At 53.2% G+C, this 18649-nt stretch overlaps 7 protein-coding genes and 1 non-coding gene across 8 annotated transcripts; 5 read left to right on the forward strand and 3 right to left on the reverse strand.

Annotated features, from left to right (window-relative positions):
* Positions 1 to 605: 605 nt before the first annotated feature.
* Positions 606 to 1046, forward strand: AKAW2_10381S (uncharacterized protein; the record flags this gene model as incomplete). Its single annotated transcript, XM_041686557.1, has 2 exons — positions 606 to 780; positions 829 to 1046. The coding sequence occupies 2 exons, from the start codon at positions 606 to 608 to the stop codon at positions 1044 to 1046; spliced, it is 393 nt and encodes a 130-aa protein (XP_041537101.1).
* Positions 1047 to 1795: 749 nt separating this feature from the next.
* AKAW2_10382S (Zn(II)2Cys6 transcription factor domain-containing protein) lies at positions 1796 to 3761 on the forward strand (the record flags this gene model as incomplete). Its single annotated transcript, XM_041686568.1, has 2 exons — positions 1796 to 2411; positions 2467 to 3761. The coding sequence occupies 2 exons, from the start codon at positions 1796 to 1798 to the stop codon at positions 3759 to 3761; spliced, it is 1911 nt and encodes a 636-aa protein (XP_041537102.1).
* Positions 3762 to 4483: 722 nt separating this feature from the next.
* On the forward strand, positions 4484 to 5623 carry AKAW2_10383S (intradiol ring-cleavage dioxygenase; the record flags this gene model as incomplete). The annotated part of the gene is made up of 3 exons (XM_041686579.1): positions 4484 to 4720; positions 4788 to 5269; positions 5353 to 5623. The coding sequence occupies 3 exons, from the start codon at positions 4484 to 4486 to the stop codon at positions 5621 to 5623; spliced, it is 990 nt and encodes a 329-aa protein (XP_041537103.1).
* A 97-nt stretch (positions 5624 to 5720) lies between these two features.
* On the reverse strand, positions 5721 to 9430 carry AKAW2_10384A (putative TGF beta receptor associated protein 1; the record flags this gene model as incomplete). Its single annotated transcript, XM_041686590.1, has 3 exons — positions 5721 to 6629; positions 6674 to 9222; positions 9274 to 9430. The coding sequence occupies 3 exons, from the start codon at positions 9428 to 9430 to the stop codon at positions 5721 to 5723; spliced, it is 3615 nt and encodes a 1204-aa protein (XP_041537104.1).
* Positions 9431 to 10303: 873 nt separating this feature from the next.
* On the forward strand, positions 10304 to 12745 carry AKAW2_10385S (CCAAT displacement transcription factor COY1; the record flags this gene model as incomplete). Its single annotated transcript, XM_041686601.1, has 4 exons — positions 10304 to 10433; positions 10500 to 10667; positions 10718 to 11565; positions 11615 to 12745. The coding sequence occupies 4 exons, from the start codon at positions 10304 to 10306 to the stop codon at positions 12743 to 12745; spliced, it is 2277 nt and encodes a 758-aa protein (XP_041537105.1).
* A 409-nt stretch (positions 12746 to 13154) lies between these two features.
* On the reverse strand, positions 13155 to 13245 carry AKAW2_t10013A. Its single transcript has one exon. It is a non-coding gene; the product is annotated as a tRNA-Pro (tRNA).
* A 734-nt stretch (positions 13246 to 13979) lies between these two features.
* On the reverse strand, positions 13980 to 15944 carry AKAW2_10386A (uncharacterized protein; the record flags this gene model as incomplete). The annotated part of the gene is made up of 1 exon (XM_041686612.1): positions 13980 to 15944. The coding sequence occupies one exon, from the start codon at positions 15942 to 15944 to the stop codon at positions 13980 to 13982; it is 1965 nt and encodes a 654-aa protein (XP_041537106.1).
* Positions 15945 to 17069: 1125 nt separating this feature from the next.
* AKAW2_10387S (uncharacterized protein) lies at positions 17070 to 18109 on the forward strand (the record flags this gene model as incomplete). Its single annotated transcript, XM_041686623.1, has 6 exons — positions 17070 to 17122; positions 17178 to 17243; positions 17303 to 17368; positions 17422 to 17604; positions 17670 to 17735; positions 17800 to 18109. 6 exons carry the CDS (start codon positions 17070 to 17072, stop codon positions 18107 to 18109), a joined length of 744 nt encoding a protein of 247 aa, XP_041537107.1.
* Between the last annotated feature and the right edge of the window lie 540 nt (positions 18110 to 18649).

Consider the following 18649-nt stretch of genomic DNA (forward strand, 5'->3'; position numbering starts at 1 on the left):
AAGCAACTTCCACCTGGCCGCCAGAGGACAACGTGTCAGACAGTCATCCTCCTACTGCTCTACATGTCTGTCCCTGGAGTCCGCCGCAAGGGGGATTGCAACCCCAGACACATACATACATACATACGCTTGGAATCGGAACTATGTCAATGCTGATGATAAGGGGAGTAGGGGAGTAGGGAGTAGGGAGAGGGGAATTGTCGGAGATGTAACATCGGGGTCAGTTAGTGTGTTCGTATACTGGCTAGTTTCTGCCATACATTCATTCATTGAGGGTGTCTATTTACTCAAAACATGGGCCCCAATAACCGGCCCTACTGGAAAGTTGTCGGTTCATGCCCCGGCCTGGAACTGCCTTGATAACGGGCGCATGGGCGGCGTATTGACGTATGGTTATGACATGTTATGTATGTTAAATGACCAGCGGAAGAGCCCGGCGGGACTCCGCCCTACCTTAGGTAAGCGATAACCGGTCACTCGTCAATTCCTCTCGCTAGTTTTGGCAGGAGAGGAGTGGAAGTTGGTTGTTGTATTGTTAGCCATCATAAGTCAATGAAGAGACTACTCCAGTCTCAAGTCCATGGAAGGGGGGGAATCCAATCTAGATGAAGACTCGGATCACGCAGGAACTCAGCGGGGATACAAGACAGACAGACAGACAGACAGAAGAAAGACATCCCTATCGGCCAGGCTCGATCAGGCTACCAATTTGTTTTGCGGAAGATCGCCATCACCCACTTGCAGGCCTTTTAGCTCGGTCCACTCGGCCATCTCCAGTAGGTAACTTACTAACTTACTATCTTGTCCGTCAGTCACTCACTCTCCCAGTCCTTTCATTAGTTCCCTATCAATCCCATCCCATCCCATCCTCTCGCCCGTTCCGCCATCCGCAGCGTCACCAGCATCCATTCGGCGGTATCATTGGCCATCACTTCCACCATCCCGTCTCTGCAATCGATTTTAGTGTTGTTGCTGCTGCTGCTGCTGGTTGGGACATTCTTTTTTTTTTGCTGGTGTTGCTACAGCTAGTAGTACTTAGTTGTTAGTTGTTAGTAAATAGAAATAGATATCGTCCCATCCAGTCCTTATCCTGCGCCTTTTTGTATCATTCATTACTTACTAGTTAGAAAACTAACCTGGTCAACGGCTTCCCCCAACCCTCTTCCTCCCGGCCGTAACTCCGTCCGCCTTTGCCTGTCGGTTCGTCTTCCTTCTAACTTTCCTTCTCTTGCCTCTCTCTCTCCCCCATCTTTTCCTCTTCCCTCCTCTCTCCTCTCCTCCTCTCCGGTTCCTATCTTCTCTCCTCTCCATCCTTCTCTCTCTTTCTTCCTCTCTTCCTCTTCTCCTCTTCCTCCTCCCCCTTCCCCTTCCACTCCCTCTTCTTTTCTCCCACTTCTTCCCTTCTCTACTCTTCCTTCTCTGGGTACTCTTCCTCCCCCACATTTTCTTCCCTTCCGACACTGGATCCTCCCCCCTCCCCCCATTTTCCCAAGTTATTTTTTTTTCCGTTGGGGTCGCCGATTACCTAACTCAAACGCAGCACGCGCTGCCCAGTGGCTGAACCTGAACCCGCACTCTGGAGCCTGATGCTCCGCCATCGGCAACCCGTCTTTCGCCAGTATTCTCATTACTCATTTCCTCTATAAACCCTTTTTTCCTCTCTGGGTTCCTCCCCATTTATCCCTCCCCCCCTCCCTGCCCCGTATTTTCCGCGACTCTTCGCTTTGTCGCAATCCACCCGGATTTCCCTACCTCACTTCCTCCTTGGAGTTGCCTGCTACCTCCCGGCATCACCATGGAGTCCAGAACCGCGACGGCTGAGCCGTCCAGTAAACGACCGCGCTCACCGTCCGGCGATTTCCCTCCTATCGCGTCCAAGGTTCCCAAAACCCATTCGAATCACCTGCAGATCAACTACCTCGCCCGCCAATACCCGGATAACCTTCCTCTCGTCTCCGTCGATGATACCATGCCCGCCATTGTGCATCTCATTGGCGAGTACGACGGCGTCTTACATCGTCACGAAAGCATCGCCGGGAACTTGGGCGCTTGTCCGCTGGGGCCCATCCTGATCAAGCGCTTCGAGCGCTTGTTCGATGGACCGCCTCGCGTGCTCAAGTCGCATGGCAAGGACTCCCCCAACGTGACCTGGCTGGATGTGGTCGAGTTTGCCAAGAACAAGCCCGAGCAGTTCAACCTGGAAAAATCGCGCAACGGGGTGCGAGTGTGTCAATTCTACACCAAGCAGTGTCGCGTGGAGATCAGCGAGGAGGATTTTGTGTTGATCGCCTCGGGGATGCCCCAGAAGATGATCCCCCCGCAGCCGATCATTGAGGATGAGGAGAAGGAATTGGGCGCATTGGAGATTCTGGAGAAGAACCTCCAGCAGATCATCCAGATGGCCGACCAGGGTATGTCTGATACAGATTTTTTTTTTCTAAGAGCTAAACTAATCATCGTTGCTAGTGTCTGCCCGCGCTCGACAACTGAATCACCGTCTGAAGAACCGCCGGACGGCAATCGTCACCCGCCGGGAGAACGACATGTCGCTCCACTCGCAGCGACAGCAGCACCAACATCGTTCCATCAGCCCTGCCTGGCGCGATGCCAATGGCCATGCTCAGAACCCGAATGGTAGCACCCCTGCCAGCGCCCAGTCTCCCTCCACTGGTTTCGTTGCCGTGAATGCCGGCCGGCCCGGCGGCGGAGAAGCCACTGTGGAGGAGAATGCGCTGTCGTCGCAATTCATGTTCTCGCATTCCAATACGGACAATGTTACTATCATTAACGGCACCTCTATCAAAGGCGCCTCGCCGACGACCCGCGCCGAGCTCATGAAGAAGTTCTTTACTACCCAGGATCGCCAGGCGCGCAGCTATGAAGAGGGCCCCGGCTCCAGTAGTCGGCAGTCGTCCCGGCCGCGGCCGCGAGCATCGGATGCGGCGGACTACAACTTGTACACTCCGGCACCCGCTACGGTTGCCATTCCCAATACACCCTCCTCGCTTCTGCCACCGCCCAAGTCCCACCACCACGAAAAGGATGATGGCGGCCCGCACAAGATGGAGATGGTGGCGCGCATGGAAGATCTCTCACGGGGCGAGCGCATCCTGCCGCCCTGCGATCGGTGTCGCCGGCTACACATGGATTGTTTGAAGAACCTGACTGCCTGCATGGGGTGCACCAAGAAGCATGCCAAGTGTTCCTGGAAGGACGTCAAAGAGGACGAGCTGCGCGAGACACGGGTCGACCGTACGTCCCGGGAACGAGCGGAGGAGCCGCCTTCGTCCAAGGAGGCCTCTTCGACCCATCCACTGCCTACTCCCGTGGCAGCAGCACCACCGTCGACGGCGGCCCCGACACCGGTGTCTGGACCGATGTTGCCCGAGACGGAGCAGCGACCTCGTGAGCGCGAGGTGCCGTCCGAGTACAGCGTGCGCCGCGAGTCTGCGCCGACAGGAGGACCGGTTGCGGGGATGGCGCTCGCCAAGGAGACGTCACCGCGGCGGGCCATGAGCGAGATGCATGGGAGCAGCGGGATGAGCCATGAGCGACGAGTCAGCCTGCATCGGCACGCGGAGGCGGACGACGACGACCCGGATGCCAACCAGCGGCTGATGCAGGCAATTCTGGATACGGTGGACCACCACACGCGGGTGGCGGCGGCGGTGAAGGAGGGACATGAAGTGAGCAACGAGCGGGAGCGGGAGCGCGAGCAGGAACGAGAACGAGAGCGGGAGCGGAAGTTGGTGCGGGCATAGCTTGACGACCCGACTTTGTTTGGACTTACGGATTGGATTGATATGGGTACTTGGACAGGGAGTTGTAATTAGGTTTTTGATTGAGCGAGTTAGCGGATATCCCGGTTTGAATTCTGGATGAAATGATGGATTGGATGGATTGGATATTGGATATTGGATATTGGATATTGGATAGCATGGATGGGCATAGCATAATGTGACTGCATGCATATACAGTGTACAGAACCAGGGATTAATTGTGTCGGAGTTTGTCATTCCCGCCGCGGCACCAACTGCCGATGGGCGATCCGCACCCCGCATACACAGGATTCCTACTAAATACAATGACTACGTACTTGCAAAGAGACCTTGATAGTCGATAGAGTCAATACATGCACCCCACAGATCGTCCGCCAATCCCTCGATCCAATACACGCATATATCCCTAAACCCATAAATCCGAACACACAAATAAGAATGAACTCGGGAATGGCCATAGCCGACACTCCTCGCTGAGTGATGCTTACGTAGCAGCGTATCCGAACCAACCCAACCAATAACCGTCCCTCAATTTACACACCCACCACCCACCACCCACCATAGGAAATGTGGGGTGTGTCCCCGCAGTCAACATATAGAAGAAGTAACACCCCCCACCACCACATACCCTTCCTCTCTCCCCAATTGCATCCTCACCACTAACCCAAATAACTACACCAAGGGAGAAAAGAGAAAGAGAAAAGATGGACCCCAGCAAAGTCAAAATCCCACCCATGAAAGACCTAACGGTCGACAACATCACCGAGAACGTGATCCGAATCAACTCGCTCTGCGAAGACGAGCGACTAAAATACATTCTCGAGCGACTCGTCACACACCTTCACGACTTCGCAAGAGAAACCCGTCTTAGCACCGATGAATGGATGACCGGTTTGAGATTCCTTACGGAAGTAGGCAAGATTTGTTCGGATGTTAGACAGGTACATCCCATCCCCTTCCCCCCGATACCCCCCACAATCCCCTACTAATTCTCCAAAATTACACCAGGAATACATCCTCCTCTCAGATATCCTCGGCCTCTCCATCCTCGTCGACTCCATCGACCACCCCAAACCCCCCAACAGCACCGAAGGCACCGTGCTGGGTCCATTCCACACGCACGACGCCGCGCCCCTCGTCCCCGGGTCCAGCATCAGCCACGATCCCGCCGGCGAGCCCCTCCTCGTCGTCTGCACCGTCAAAGATACCCACGGGAAGCCCGTCAAAGACGTGAAGATCGATATCTGGGAGACGGATTCCACCGGCCATTATGATGTGCAGTATCCCGGGAGGGATGGGCCCGATGGTAGATGCATCATGACCTCCGACGAGGAAGGTGTGTTCTGGTTCAAGGCTATTACGCCCGTCCCCTACCCTATTCCGCATGATGGGCCGGTTGGGAAGTTGTTGAAGGTTCTGGGGAGACATCCGTATCGGCCCAGTCATATGCATTTTATGTTTGAGAAGGAAGGGTTTGATCATTTGATTACGTATGTATTATTTTTCCCTGGAGGGGATTGAGTGAGAGGGGGGGATGTGGGTATGTGGGTATGTGCTAACAGTGGGTATGTAGGGCGCTGTATCTCCGTAATGACCCCTATGAGACCTCGGATGCCGTCTTCGGGGTTAAGGATTCGCTGGTCGTGGATATTGGTAAGGCTGGGCCGGAATATGCGGCCAAGTATGGGGTTTCGGAGGATCATGCGTTGTTGACGTATGACTTCGTGTTGGTGAGTGATGAGGAGACGAGTGAGTTGAGGGCGAGGAATTCCAAGGAGGCGTTGGATAAGTTGGGGAGGAAGGTCAAGATTGTTAATGGGTTGCCGGTGCCGGAGCTGGATTGATTTTTTTTTATTTTCCCCTATTCCCTTCTTAGATTATAGGTCTGGGTCATGTAATTGATAAGTGTCATGTGAATGTATTCTTTATTAGGTATATACATCATTCGTTAACGTGGACATTGGTGTTGGCTTCGGCTTCGGCATTCACCATCTCTCCAAAATCACTTCCCTCCACGGCTGCTCCACCATCCTTCAGTCGACGCAGTCCACTCTCATCTTCCACCCAGCCACCTAGCTTCTCCACTCCTGCGATATACTCTGTTCCAATCCGCAGGTTCAGCCCCGCACTCAATGCCCGTTCGATCCGCACTTCGCGTCCCTCGGCAATCAGTACCCGGAACACATGCCCCAGGAACCCGCTGAGGAGGTCCACGCTCCACTCGTCCGGCACCACGCGCAGCACCTCGCCCACGTCGAACCACGCCGCGAATCGTCCCAGCAGGTCGCTTGTCCGCTCGAGCCGCTCCGAGGGATCCTGGATCTGCAGGAACTCGTCCAGCAGGTACCGGAAGAGCTCGGATTGCAGGGAGCGCTCAGCGAATTCGACCAAAGTTCCTGTCGTGCTGGTGCTGCGCGGGCCGCCGAAGAGGCAGTATCGCACGGCAGAGTCGTAGTCGCCCAGTCCGTGGGTGAGTAGGTGGAGCGCCTCGCGATGTCGGCCTTGTAGGCCGTCGAGGATTACTGATTCTGATACCAGTTCGTTTTGGAACGGTTCGATCCGCGCGAGCACTGCTGGGATGGAGTATGTTAGGTTGCGCGCGGGCAGGGAGGTAAAGTGTCCGCCGCTGCCGCCCCCAAGGAGCTGAAGCAGGCGGAGCCGGGACTGCCACCATGGCTCGGCGGGTGTATTTTCGGTGATGAAGTTCATGTAGGTGGGTTTGGGTGGCTGCAGGGCGCGATACGTAGAGTAGGATTCTGCGAGCGATGCACGCGCTTCTGGGGAGGACTCAAGCACGGAGAGCACGGTGTCCAGGTAGTAGGAGAGTAAGTCGTCCGCATATTGGGTGTGCTGGACGTGTTAGCATGATTCAAATAAATGAGGATGGCGCTTACATTTCGAACGAAGACGAGATGCTCCAAATACACCTGTACCGCATTGGGCGCGCGCTCTTTGAGCAAACTGACCACATCCGTAGTCTCCAACTTGACCCGGCTCGTGCCGTCTGAGAACACTTGAATACCCAAGTTGGGATTGCGCTGGGCCAGCCATGCTCCGTACTCCTCCACCAATTGTGCGTCCTTGATCTTGACCAAGTACCGTCGCATCTGCGCTTCGGTTCCACCCACGGTGACCTCACCACCGCGATCCTCCTCGCCATCGATAATCCGTCGCCAGGTTTTGAGGACATTCCCCGACATTCTGTGGCTCTGATACAAGCGGCTGAGCACAAACAAGCGCCGGTAGCTTTCTAACAGCGCTACTGCCCGGTCAAAGCTACCCTTCCAATTATCCACTAGACGATTCAATTCCGCGCGAATAGAAGACTTTACGCGTTGTTCGGCTGACAATTGTGCATCTTGCTCCAGAAGCAGGTGCAGAAGAGCTGCATCGACACTGTCGAATACATAGTTCTCATCCGTGATACTGCCGTAACCCCTCTTCTGCTGCCAGGAGAATAGGAACCGCTTGATCATATCCAGAACTGCTGCGTCGGAAGCTCCGCTATTCTCTGTCTTGTCGAGCCGCTGCACGTAGGCTTCCGTGACCTCAGCAAGACCGGCATGAACCCAGATTCCCTGCGGGCCCTGGAGAACCTCGCGTCGCAAGAGGGGAACTAGCAGCAACGCAATACGCGGATCTAGTTCACCAACTATGAGGGCTCGCTCTGTGTCATCAATGATCGCATCGCTTCGGACAGTCGGGTCCATGAAAATGAGGTCTGCGAAAAGAAGCAGGCTTGCTTTCTGCTTCACATAATTCAAGCCCAAGAATTCCGATTCCGACTTGGGCTCCGTTGTCTGAACATGATGGATGATATCGGCAACTGCTTTCCGGAAAGCTTTGGAGTCGCCAGCGCCTGTCTCCTGAGCCGCCTGTAGAGCATCATTGAGCTGCGTGGTCAGTGGGTTTCTCACCACCCGCCAGATCTGGTTTCCATTCCACAGCACCATGCTGCTTTGCGTCTGGCCTAGTTCACGCGCAAACCTGGCTTCCTCAGCGTTTCGTTCCGCCTCCCAGCCACGCTCCTTTGAGCCTTCTGAGTCTGTCAATTCCTGGGCCTCGAAGAGCTCTTTCTCTTTCTGCAAATGTTCGATCGATGACTGCGTTCGGGGGTCGGCTGCCGGTACATGGGGCGACAACGGAGTTTTTAGACGAACCATACGTAGCAGATTCCCCAGCTCAGATACCTCGAGCTTGCTTGGGCTGATTGTATGGCATAGACCAGCATGGGTAGTCTGCATGTCGTTGGCCGACGGTATTTCTACCCAGGTTTTGTGGTCCTCCGCCTCTCCGGGATCGACATCCCAGAGCTGCACTTCCAGGAACTTCCGTTTCTGGCCATCCTGTTCTGATTCTATGACTGCCAGAAGAAGCTCATCCTGCGTGTTCTCCGGTGATGGTATCATGTGAGTTTCGTCGCCCTTGTCGATCACAATTGACTCGGGGTATTTATGAAATGTTATCGTACCACGGACCACGTCGCCATCTACATTGACAAACATGCCAACTCCGGGCTCGGTTGTATCGGTTCCTCTAACGAGCAAAAACTCCGACGAGGTCGGCGACAGCACATGAGGCTTCAACTGTGTGTGCGGCTTAGGTATGGGTGGGAGGGGTTTTCGGTCATCGGGACTGGACTGGGAGTCCCGGGTCGAGTGGGTTGGAGATATCCGCGGAGAAGCACTTTCGGCTCGGTCTTTCGAGATCGATTGTCGCGGGGTTCCAGCAGGAGACAGCTCTGGCGTAACAGAGCTAGACCTGTCATGTGGCGAGGTATGAGTCTTTGGCTGCAGCATCCCGGCGAACGGATTCGGACCGGATCCTCTGTCATGCTGGCTCTCCAGCGGCGAGGTTGCGAAGGGTGACGACGGAGATCTGTCTCCGGCAGGACCCGAGTCGAATGCCTCGCTGGAAAATGAGACAGGAAAGAGCTGGATCTTCTGTTGGTTTTCCACGTCCAACAAAGAGTACGCATGTGTATCAGCAGCGCAGGCGATGATGCCTCTCCGCGCCGCCACCAGGCAGCCAGGGAACTCGATGTTCCTTATCCGTCGAGCATCATCGCCGATTCTGACCAACATCATCCGATTCTGGGCGGCGATCATGATAACGGGGTTTTCCGACTCATCCGTTGCATTCAAATCCAGCCCACCGATCCAGCGACAGTTGTTGACCTTGGTGTTCCCGAAGGCCGGACTGAGCTCCGGCAACATGTAGAATGTAGCCGTTCCATTGCATAACACACACGCCTTGTTCACCGTTGGCAGTAACACAATCTGCTGTATTCCCGGAAGCTTTGCTGATGGAGGCTTGGAGAAAGGGATTGGTAGTCTTGAGGCGAGGATGAATGACGGCTCGTTCGACTTGTCCGAGGGGTCCGGTGGGAGGCAGACGAAATGTAGGATCTCGGCGGCAGAGGTACCAATGTATAGATTGTCATCTAGAAATCATCCAATTAGCTTCGCTCTCCCATCAACAATGCTGGACGCACTCCAATACTCGACGCAGGTGATGTGGACTTCATCGTCATCATTGTCCGCATTCAAGGGCACCTGGTCGAAGAGAGACCGGAACACATAAGGGGCAGCTTTTGGAGGGCCAATCTTCCGCCTTTTGCGCGGGCTGATGCCCTCCTCTTCCGACACCATGATGAGGCCAGCTCGGTGTCTTGAGAGATGGTTCCTGACAGGATGGGGAGGTGAGGGGAAGGAAGATCAGGACAGGAACTGGGAGGAGCTTCAGTCGGGCGAGGCTGGGCGCGGGTGGATCCGCCCGGGGTTATCTGCTGACTCAGGTGGAGTCCATTCTATGATTGCAGTTAGTTGGGTTATCAGTCTATCACTTTTAACTATAACTAGTTATCTCTTGTGAAGAACTGCAATTGATGGTCAGTAATCTTCTTACTTCATAAATACTGTCTACTTGAACCAATCCTTGTGTTTAGGTGCAAGTATAAGCATCGATCTGCGTATTGATAGTTCAGCCCGTCTTGACTGCAATTGTGACAGCTTCAGCTGCTTCATCACCACTGACGAGGCAGACTTTAGGTTGCAGGCAGCACATATGATACATCTCAAGCCACTGCTTACTCGGGGTCTCTTCAGCATATCCTTACCTGAAAAAGGCCCTATCTGAGACGAACGTGGCCAAGTTTGCTATAAATAACGGGGCTGAACCACGATCGGATAGGAACCTACCGGCATCGATCCAGGAGAATCTCATCTTGAAGGGTCAACTCACTAGAATCCTGACTACCAGTATCTTGTCTTGTCATCAAGAGGACAACTCTTCCTTGCATATACACGCCATCTCATCACGCGATTGGGCATCTCTGCTCATTGTTGTCTTCGGAAGATCATCGGCCCGGTCGGCGTGTCACTCCGCATTGCTGTAGTTTCACATTAACTGGCTTCATTTACTTGTCCCTCTCTGGATAGTCGTGGTGTTGCCAGTCCGGTCTTGGATGGGGGTGTTGCGCTGATTCTTGCTCCATTGAAGCGGATTATTCCCAAATCTCAACCATGGACGCTTTCGCCCTTACCGAAGGCATTGTCCCTGACAATAGCCAGGATGGTCACCACTCCGAGCCCGCCGCCGGCAAGTTGCCGGAAGGAGCTAACAAGTTCCAGCGTGCCATTGCGGCCTGGCGAGGTTTGTCGCCTCGATCTTAGAATTTTGGGCCGAAGTAGCCGGCAGCTAACGAGTTCCTTGATATAGGTATCGATCTCGCCAGTACGGTCGCAAAGCTAGACAGTACCGCATCTGACATCGTCGCTCAGCAGCGCGATGCACTCGTCCAGCGCAAAGATCTCGCCCAGAAGACCAAGGACTTCAGGAAGCTAGATGACTCTTCGAAGCTTGCCGAGTACAAGGGTCTTCTGAAAGGTTCGTGGTGTGCCAACCGCATTCGTCCGGCCGTCGCTGACATCTCACAGCTTACCAGGGGTTCATCGATCTTCTCACGAACCAGGGCAAGGCCTCCTCGTCCGCCTTCCTACAGCTCTATTCATCATTGTCCGAAGCGCCTGATCCCTACCCTCTCCTTGAAGCATCCATCGATTCCCTCGTCCATTCCGAAGAAACCGTCCCCAAACTGACCTCGGAACGTGATCGCCTGCAAGGCTCCGTCGACCGTCTCACCTCTCAGCTGGAGGATACGGAGAAGCGCCTTCAAGAAGAACGGGCGGCCAGGAAGAAGCTAGAGGAGAACCAGGAATCTAAAATCAAGGAGGTTGAGGAGTCGTGGTCGGCGGTGCTGTCGGAGAAGACGAACAATTGGACGGCCAAGGAGAAGAGTCTGGAGGAGAAGGTGGAGAATCAGGAGCGCTTGGTGAAGGAGCTCAAGGCAAGCTATGAGGTGTCACAACGCTTGGGCCAGGAGGAAGAGGGCGGCGAGAGCACCCACGGAGCTAGCGCTGCGGAACTCGAATTGGTTTCGACTGAGTTGGAGAAGACGGGCCTGAGGCTGGCGGAAGTCGAGGCGAGAAATGAGCAACTCAGGCTCGAGCTGGCTCAAGCCGTCTCCCACTCGCAATCGGGCCACGCGGCGTCCGTCGAAGATGACCCTGATTACCTGCGTCTTCAGTCGGAGAACTCGTCCCTTTTGCGCAAACTTGAAGCTGCACGATTTGACAAGGAGTCTGAGCGACACACCTGGGAGTCCAAGTACTCTCAGGCGGAGAGGCAGATCACAAGTGTTACGGCTGAAAAAGAGGAATTGCGCTCAAAGTTGGAGAAGGTCGCTGACTATGAAGACATCCGTCGGGAACTGGAGATGATCAAGGTAATATCTCAATACCCTTCCATTCTGATTGGCTATCTGACAGTTCCAGTCTATTGAGTTCTCGCCTGGTGATGACGACGATGCTGGCGATCTTACAGACGCTGCGAACGCCAACGGCGCGGCTACCAAGTCCCAGGATGGGTCAAAGAACAAAAATAGCTTGGAGCAGCTCTTGCTCGCCAGGAATAAGAAACTGACAGACGAGCTCACCATTCTACGAGTATCCCATCGCGACCTTCAGGGTCAGCTAGAGACTCTCCGCGAGGATCTCTCCACCACGAAAGAGGAGTTGGAGAAGTCGCAGAAACTCTCTACCACATTGGAGAATGATCTTCTCCGTGTACAGGAGGAGGCTGCAAACACATTCCCGTCCTCGGCGATGTCTGTTGCTGGTACCTACACCTCCAAGTACCCACACTCGTCCCGCAAGGGCGCAGTGTCGCCCACCTCGTCCATCATCTCGGGCTTTGACCAGTCCATGGCTTCAGCCAACACGATGGACTCCATCCGTGCGGGAGAGCCAGTTGGGGGCGGCTCCGGTCTTTTGCCTATGATCCAAGCCCAGCGTGATCGTTTCAAGAAGAAGAACGCTGAGCTGGAGGAAGAGCTGTCGAAGCTGTACGGCACAGTGAAGTCCTTGAGGCAAGAGGTGGCTTCTCTACAAAAAGACAACCTCAGCCTGTATGAGAAGACACGCTATGTCTCAACATACAACCGTGGCCCAGGCGCATCATCGTCCGCCTCTGCTTACGCAAGCAGGCCCAATGCCTCGTCCATCCACCCATCGGCGGACACGCCGTCGGGGCTCTCCCTCGATCGGTACCAATCCGCGTATGAGGCTCAGATCTCACCATTTGCTGCCTTCCGGGGCCGTGAGTCTACGCGTGCATATAAGCGCATGAGCCTACCGGAGAGAATCGTATTCTCCCTTACCCGGATCATTCTCGCTAACCGCACGAGCCGGAATCTTTTCGCGGGCTACTGCTTTGCTCTACACATCTTGATCTTCGTCATGCTGTATATGATGAGTACCATGGAGATCGAGAAGCATAGCAGCGCAAGCCTTGGTGCGGCCGCTGCGGCTGCGATGGCCGGCGGGGGCAGCGGTAGCGGCGGCTACGCGGGCCAGCAGCTCCATGGAGACGATTGGCAGCAAGAAGGCTTCAATCACGCCGGTTGATCTTATGACTATCATTGTATTCTAGCCCGTTGGGAGCGACGAATCATTCGAGGGCGTTTGTTGGTTGGCGGTTACGATCTGTGCTGATATTTTTCTATGTGAATATCCTATGTTCTATAATGCAAATACTTCTATATGATACTCGGGTGCTTCGATCGACTAGAGCCGTAGCTGTTAGAGATGTTGTGACATGCAGTATAGGGCAATAAAGTACGGAGGTACAACAGCTCCGAGGGGTGTTGCTGCTAACCAAGCTGCATATTTCACGGGTCTGAGCTTTGGAAGGAGGGGGAAAAAGAAAGAGTAATAAGGAAAGTAGCACGTGGTTTCCTTAACTTATCTATTTTTCTTGCATCCTTTCTTCCTTTTCTCGGTAGGGAGTGCAAAAAGAGAAAAGGAAAAAAGAAACGGCCCGAGCCGCGGATCGAACGCGGGACCTCTCGCAGATATGCTTGGGTTTGTATCCCTAAGCGAGAATCATACCACTAGACCACCCGGGCGTTGCTTGTTGAAACACGGGAGCTCTTTAAGGTCTATGAGCCTTAATTAACGTCATCTGTTTCCAGAGGGCAGGTAACCCTATCGTGACATTCGTCATACAAATTATACAACTGAGGAAGTAGGGATTGCTCTGTTTGCACATTATTGAGCTTCGGCATTCCTCGGGCTATGGTTAGTCACGAGCTATAATGGCTCAGCGGTGTATTCGGTTGATGGTTGCTGTTAGCACTCGATTGTTTGGGGCGAGTCGCTAAATATATATATCGTGGAAGACGTTCCTCTTACCACTCTGGAAGGATGGATCCTTAGTAGTACTCTTCACAATTCAACCTCAGCCTGTCAACACTATCCTCAATTCCGTGCAGAATTTCATCGCGGAATTCCAATAATGGCATATACCACCCCATCAATATTGTAGACGTGTTGCTCTAATTCCAAAGATCGGCCCTCGTGCGAGTTTACTCACACCCAAAAACATAACTGGGACTAGTGCTGTAACACAACAATACCAACCCCAAGGAAACACGGAGAGTCAAAGTGTTACAACTACATTATATGCATAGTAGAGGTGTGTCATAGGGCATCCACCCAGCAATAGCCAAGCCTACGAAACGACACAGCCAGACAACATTCAATAAGATTGAGAAACTGCTGAGAATACCAAGCGCGACGCGATGTACTCGAGAGCCACTCATACCAGCCTCCTCGTTCCAGACACAACAATAGGATCATACTAATGCTGACGGATTTTGCCCATCATGTCCCAATAGCCACCCGAGCCATGAGCCAGACCGGTACCACACCGCGGCCGAACGAAATCTTCCTTGGAGCCAGAGGGCCAAATAGGGAGCTGACAAACCTCGTCTATCTTGCACTTATTGCACCCCCTGAAGACCGCCCAATCCAAGTAGTGCTTTAGCTCCTCAATGATTGCAATTCCCTCCTCATAAGTCTCTGCGCTCGCGCCAGCAACCAAACTCGAGCATAATCGCTCCGAGACCCGAGAAACTGCTTGAGCTGGGACAGTGGTAGTATCAGCGCCAGAGACCCAGAACTGCTTGGCGCAGCGCTCAACCTCCGCAGTCGAGTTGCGCGCACGCGCGTCGATAAATGGCTCAATAGCGAGGTGGAGCTCACGTCGAAGTTCATGGTGAGTGGAAATGGCCGAAGACAATGCCAGACTGATGCGGTATTGGTATCTGGTCATGATCATGTCGACGACGTTTTGCCAGTTAATACTAGGGGTTGTCGCGTCAGGTCCTTTAACTAGTCGGTCAATGTGTGCGCGCACTGATCCCAGCTTTGCAGCATCGTCGACCACCCGAGGAAGGCCCTGATCGTCGAAGTACATTGCGTCCGGGTATGCGAACATCGTGACAAAATCATCGTAGTTGATGGACACCCTGCCACCTCCGATGCCTTCGAATCGGGTAGCAAGTGCCCGGGCATAGCTGAGGTGGGATCCTCCGTCGCCATTGCGCGATGGGTAGGTGCTGAGGATGCTCACAACGTCGAGGTTATCGGCGAAAGAGCAGAGAATGACCTCGAAGCCACCGACCATTCGAATGAATCCGTCAACACGATTGTCCCACTGATCGCGGGCCATGGCACACAGATCGTCGGCACGCAGGTTGTCACCCTCTGCTGGGCTACCATCGAAGAGGGATGCGTTTCGAAGGACAATATCCTGCATGTCGAGGGTACCCTTGAGAGATTTTGCAGCCGACTGTCCATCGAAGTAGACTAGACGTAGTTCACGCTTAGTGCGATAGGTGTGAAAATATCCCGTCTGTTCTTCAGCCGTAGGTTCGGTGGGCATGGAAGATGACTGTTCTTGATGCTCCTCAATGTCTGACTGACTCTGGTGGCCAGGCTTGTTATGGTGACCATCGTGAGATTTAGGAAGAGCTTGCGAGCTGAGACTTTCCACCACAATTCTGTGGGATGTCCCTTGATCAGTTAGGAAATACTGAACCATTGACTGCAATCTCTTCCATTGGCGAGTGAAGAGGCCTTGGTGAGCCGTGCTTTCAGTAGTCATGTCAAGCTTGTGGTGTTTTGCATGACCACGGGAATCTGCACGATATGGGTTCACATGTTCGCGGTGCCGGGTATGATCCCGAGTCCAGCCGCTGTTGTCCGAATCAGAGCCACATTGCTGGTGAACCGACTCTTTATGATGCTTATCGCGAGAACCTGCACGATATGGTTTCACATGTTCGCGGTGCCGAGCATGATCTTGCACCCAGCTGCCAGTTTCCGATTCGAGATCATTTGCATGTTTAACTGACCCTTTCCAATTCTTATCATGGCTTTTCTTCGTACTGCCCCGTTCCTCATCGTCAAGTGGCGAGTTGTTAGCCCTAGAGGGTTGTTGATGACGAATCCGACTAGGGTGGGCAAAAGCCATGGCATGCTCCGGCTCAAAAGCCAGCCACTCAGTTCCGTTGATACGATATGCACTGGAGGTACCGTGGTAGAATTCCGTTCCTTCAGGTACCGTGGCAATGAAGATGGACATCCCGTTGTGCTGCATGACGCTGCCGAACATCTTCATGGAGTTATGCAGAGCATTGAAGATGTGATTGGCATAAGTAGAGCCATCTGGCACAGCAAGTCGTTCTTCGGCTGGGAATGGACTGGATGCCACCGTCCATGGCAATAACACCCAAGCTAGCTGCTTGGTATCGAGCTTCATGACTGTCGAATAGCCACCACCTGGATGCCTGAGGCAATATTTCAGGAAAGGAAACCCCCGTTGAAATAGAAGTCATGCCAAGCTCCTTATGAAGTAGATCGAATTTGAGTCTCTCAGGGGCAGAAACCCGGGATGACGTGGTCTCCACTTCACACAGCTGAAATTAGAGACATAAAGGGGAAATGTGAATAAGCGCTTCGACTATAGAGTCACATGGAGGTATTGGGAGCATTACCCAACCATAGGTTGGAGCATGTCACTTCATGTCGCCATCACGGCACATAAGACAGGCAACAGGCATCTTGCCTGCGGATTAGCCGGGTGGTCCGTTCGGTCTCTCGCGGTCCCATCCAAGAATCGGGAAGCAGAATCGGGCCTCGGAGATAACGATATCAAGGGTACAATGCATCGGATGCCAACCTCAGTCGGCAGGGGATACATCAACCCGGGTATTATTGACCCACTTGGTCGCGGGGGACGTTGTTGGCTAAAATCGGAACGACCGGCAGCAATCCGTGGATATAATGGCTCTCTATAAGGGTGCTCAATGCTGACCGTGCATCGGAGTTGGTGTTCCGGGCCAATTCAAGCAGCTGATTTATCTTATCTGATCCAGGTGTCTCGTGGGTTGGCTCGCCAGTCCCACTCAGCCCTGATGTACTATCATCCTGCGCTTGGCATACCTTCCAATCCATCCAACCACATCTGACCGCATATAGGATACCCCTGCAAGCGATGCTGGTCCTTCCATATCTCGGTTGGGAAGTCTACGAGCTCACACCACTTTCACTGGCATCTTCCTTCTCCGTACAGCTGTGCAGCGCATGACGGATGCCCAGAATTCCATACTTGACCCGTGTCTTGGATACAATATAGGATGTCAATTGACATTGGCTGTAGAGATGAGGGGGTGCGAGACGGAGCTCCACGATGGCTTCGCTTCCGGATTGCTCTTTCCGAGAATGAGCACTATATAGCGGCCTCAGAACGACTTGGAATTGGGTATCAGAGCACTTTACTTCGAACAACTTCTTCGCTTTGTTCATCGAGTTCATAGCCTTGGTCGCTCCTCTTCAGACAATTGGTTGTTCTTCCTCCAGGATAGACCACATAGTATTCCCCGATATGAAGTTAACTATCACCCTTCTACTTCTCGGGGTTGTCTCGACCGTCAATGGGTGAGTATCATCTAGTTGCCACAGTTGACTCTGTGCCTATACTAACAGCGCTAAGCCTGAGTGAGTGCATCCTTAACTGCCAAGCCGAGGCTGCTGCAAGCGACTGCAGCACCAGCAACTAGTAAGTCGAATACAGTTACGTCTGCTTCTTCGAGCAAGCATCTCATGATCAACGCACAGCAACCAGACCAGCTGCTACTGCAACGACGGTAACTTCCCCATTGATGTTCAATCCTGCCTGGAAAAGTATGAACAAACCACGCTTAGTGTGACCGTTTATACATGCTAACACATACAAGGAGCTGCTCGGATGATATCGGATCCTTCCACACCTATCGTGGCTCACAGTGCGGAGGATCTTCTGCTACCACCACCGCAACTGCAGCTGCCTCGACTTCAACCATAACACTGAGTAGCTGCATCCTAGAGTGCCAGTCTACTGCAGCCGACACTGTCGGTGGTGTTTGCTCGTCTAGCAACTAGTACGTACCCACAACTTCCTACACCCCCCCCTTCGCAACCCACAAAAGCTAACCCCAACACCCAGCAACAACACAGCATGTTATTGTGACTCGGATTCCTTCGCCACCCAAACCCAGGACTGTATCTTCTCGTCCGTACCCCATCCCCTCCCCTCCCCTACCGGACCAGTACCAGCCAAGTCTAACAAAACCCAGGGACTGTGCCGGCCAAGATGGCACCTTCCACCAATGGCGCGGATCTATCTGCGCATCCAGCACAACCACAAGCAGTTCCACCTCAGCTGCGACATCCACTAGCTCTAGTTCCGGCAGCTCCGGACTCAGCAAAGGCGCTATCGCAGGCATTAGTGTCGGCTCTGCCGTCGCCGGGATTGCAATTATCTCCTTGATTGTATTTACGCTCCTACGTCGCCGGTGGAAATCCGCCCATACTTACAACAAGGACAGTGACCCTAGGAATTTCCCGCTTCATAAGATGGCTTCGGCTTCGACGTCTATTGCGTGAGACTAGCCATCTGTATATCAGAACACTCCAATATATGTATGTCGACTAGGGGGATACATACAATGCGGCAATGAAACAATGGTCTTTCCATTTATACTAGCTCTACCGGCTATCTATCATATCATACCACATCACGATAGAACCCTGATAGAATGTGGAACCACCAAATTACCAAATACTTCTCTCGTAACAAAAAATTGGGTAGACTGCAACATACTATACATCCAATGATTAGATATGCAAATTAAGCAAGCTGACTAACACACCATAAAATCCTCTGGTTATGCACCTCGCAAAGTACTACCAAATGCGGAAGCTAGAGCCGGAGCGCTAAGGTATGCAAGAATAGTGTTGAGGTGAAGGTCAAAAGGATTAGGAGGATAATGTTGCAATGCCTCAATGTATCCTGGGAGGATGGAACGCTCTATAAGTAGTTGAAATAAGGTGGTGTTGATATGGATTAGGCCATCCCCGACCATTAATCTCTTCTTGTACCTTAACCCAAGACAGTCAGTCTTGCTCCGAATATCTAGAGAGAAG

Source organism: Aspergillus luchuensis, chromosome 1, assembly GCF_016861625.1.
Source record: "Aspergillus luchuensis IFO 4308 DNA, chromosome 1, nearly complete sequence".
Classification (NCBI taxonomy): domain Eukaryota; kingdom Fungi; phylum Ascomycota; class Eurotiomycetes; order Eurotiales; family Aspergillaceae; genus Aspergillus; species Aspergillus luchuensis.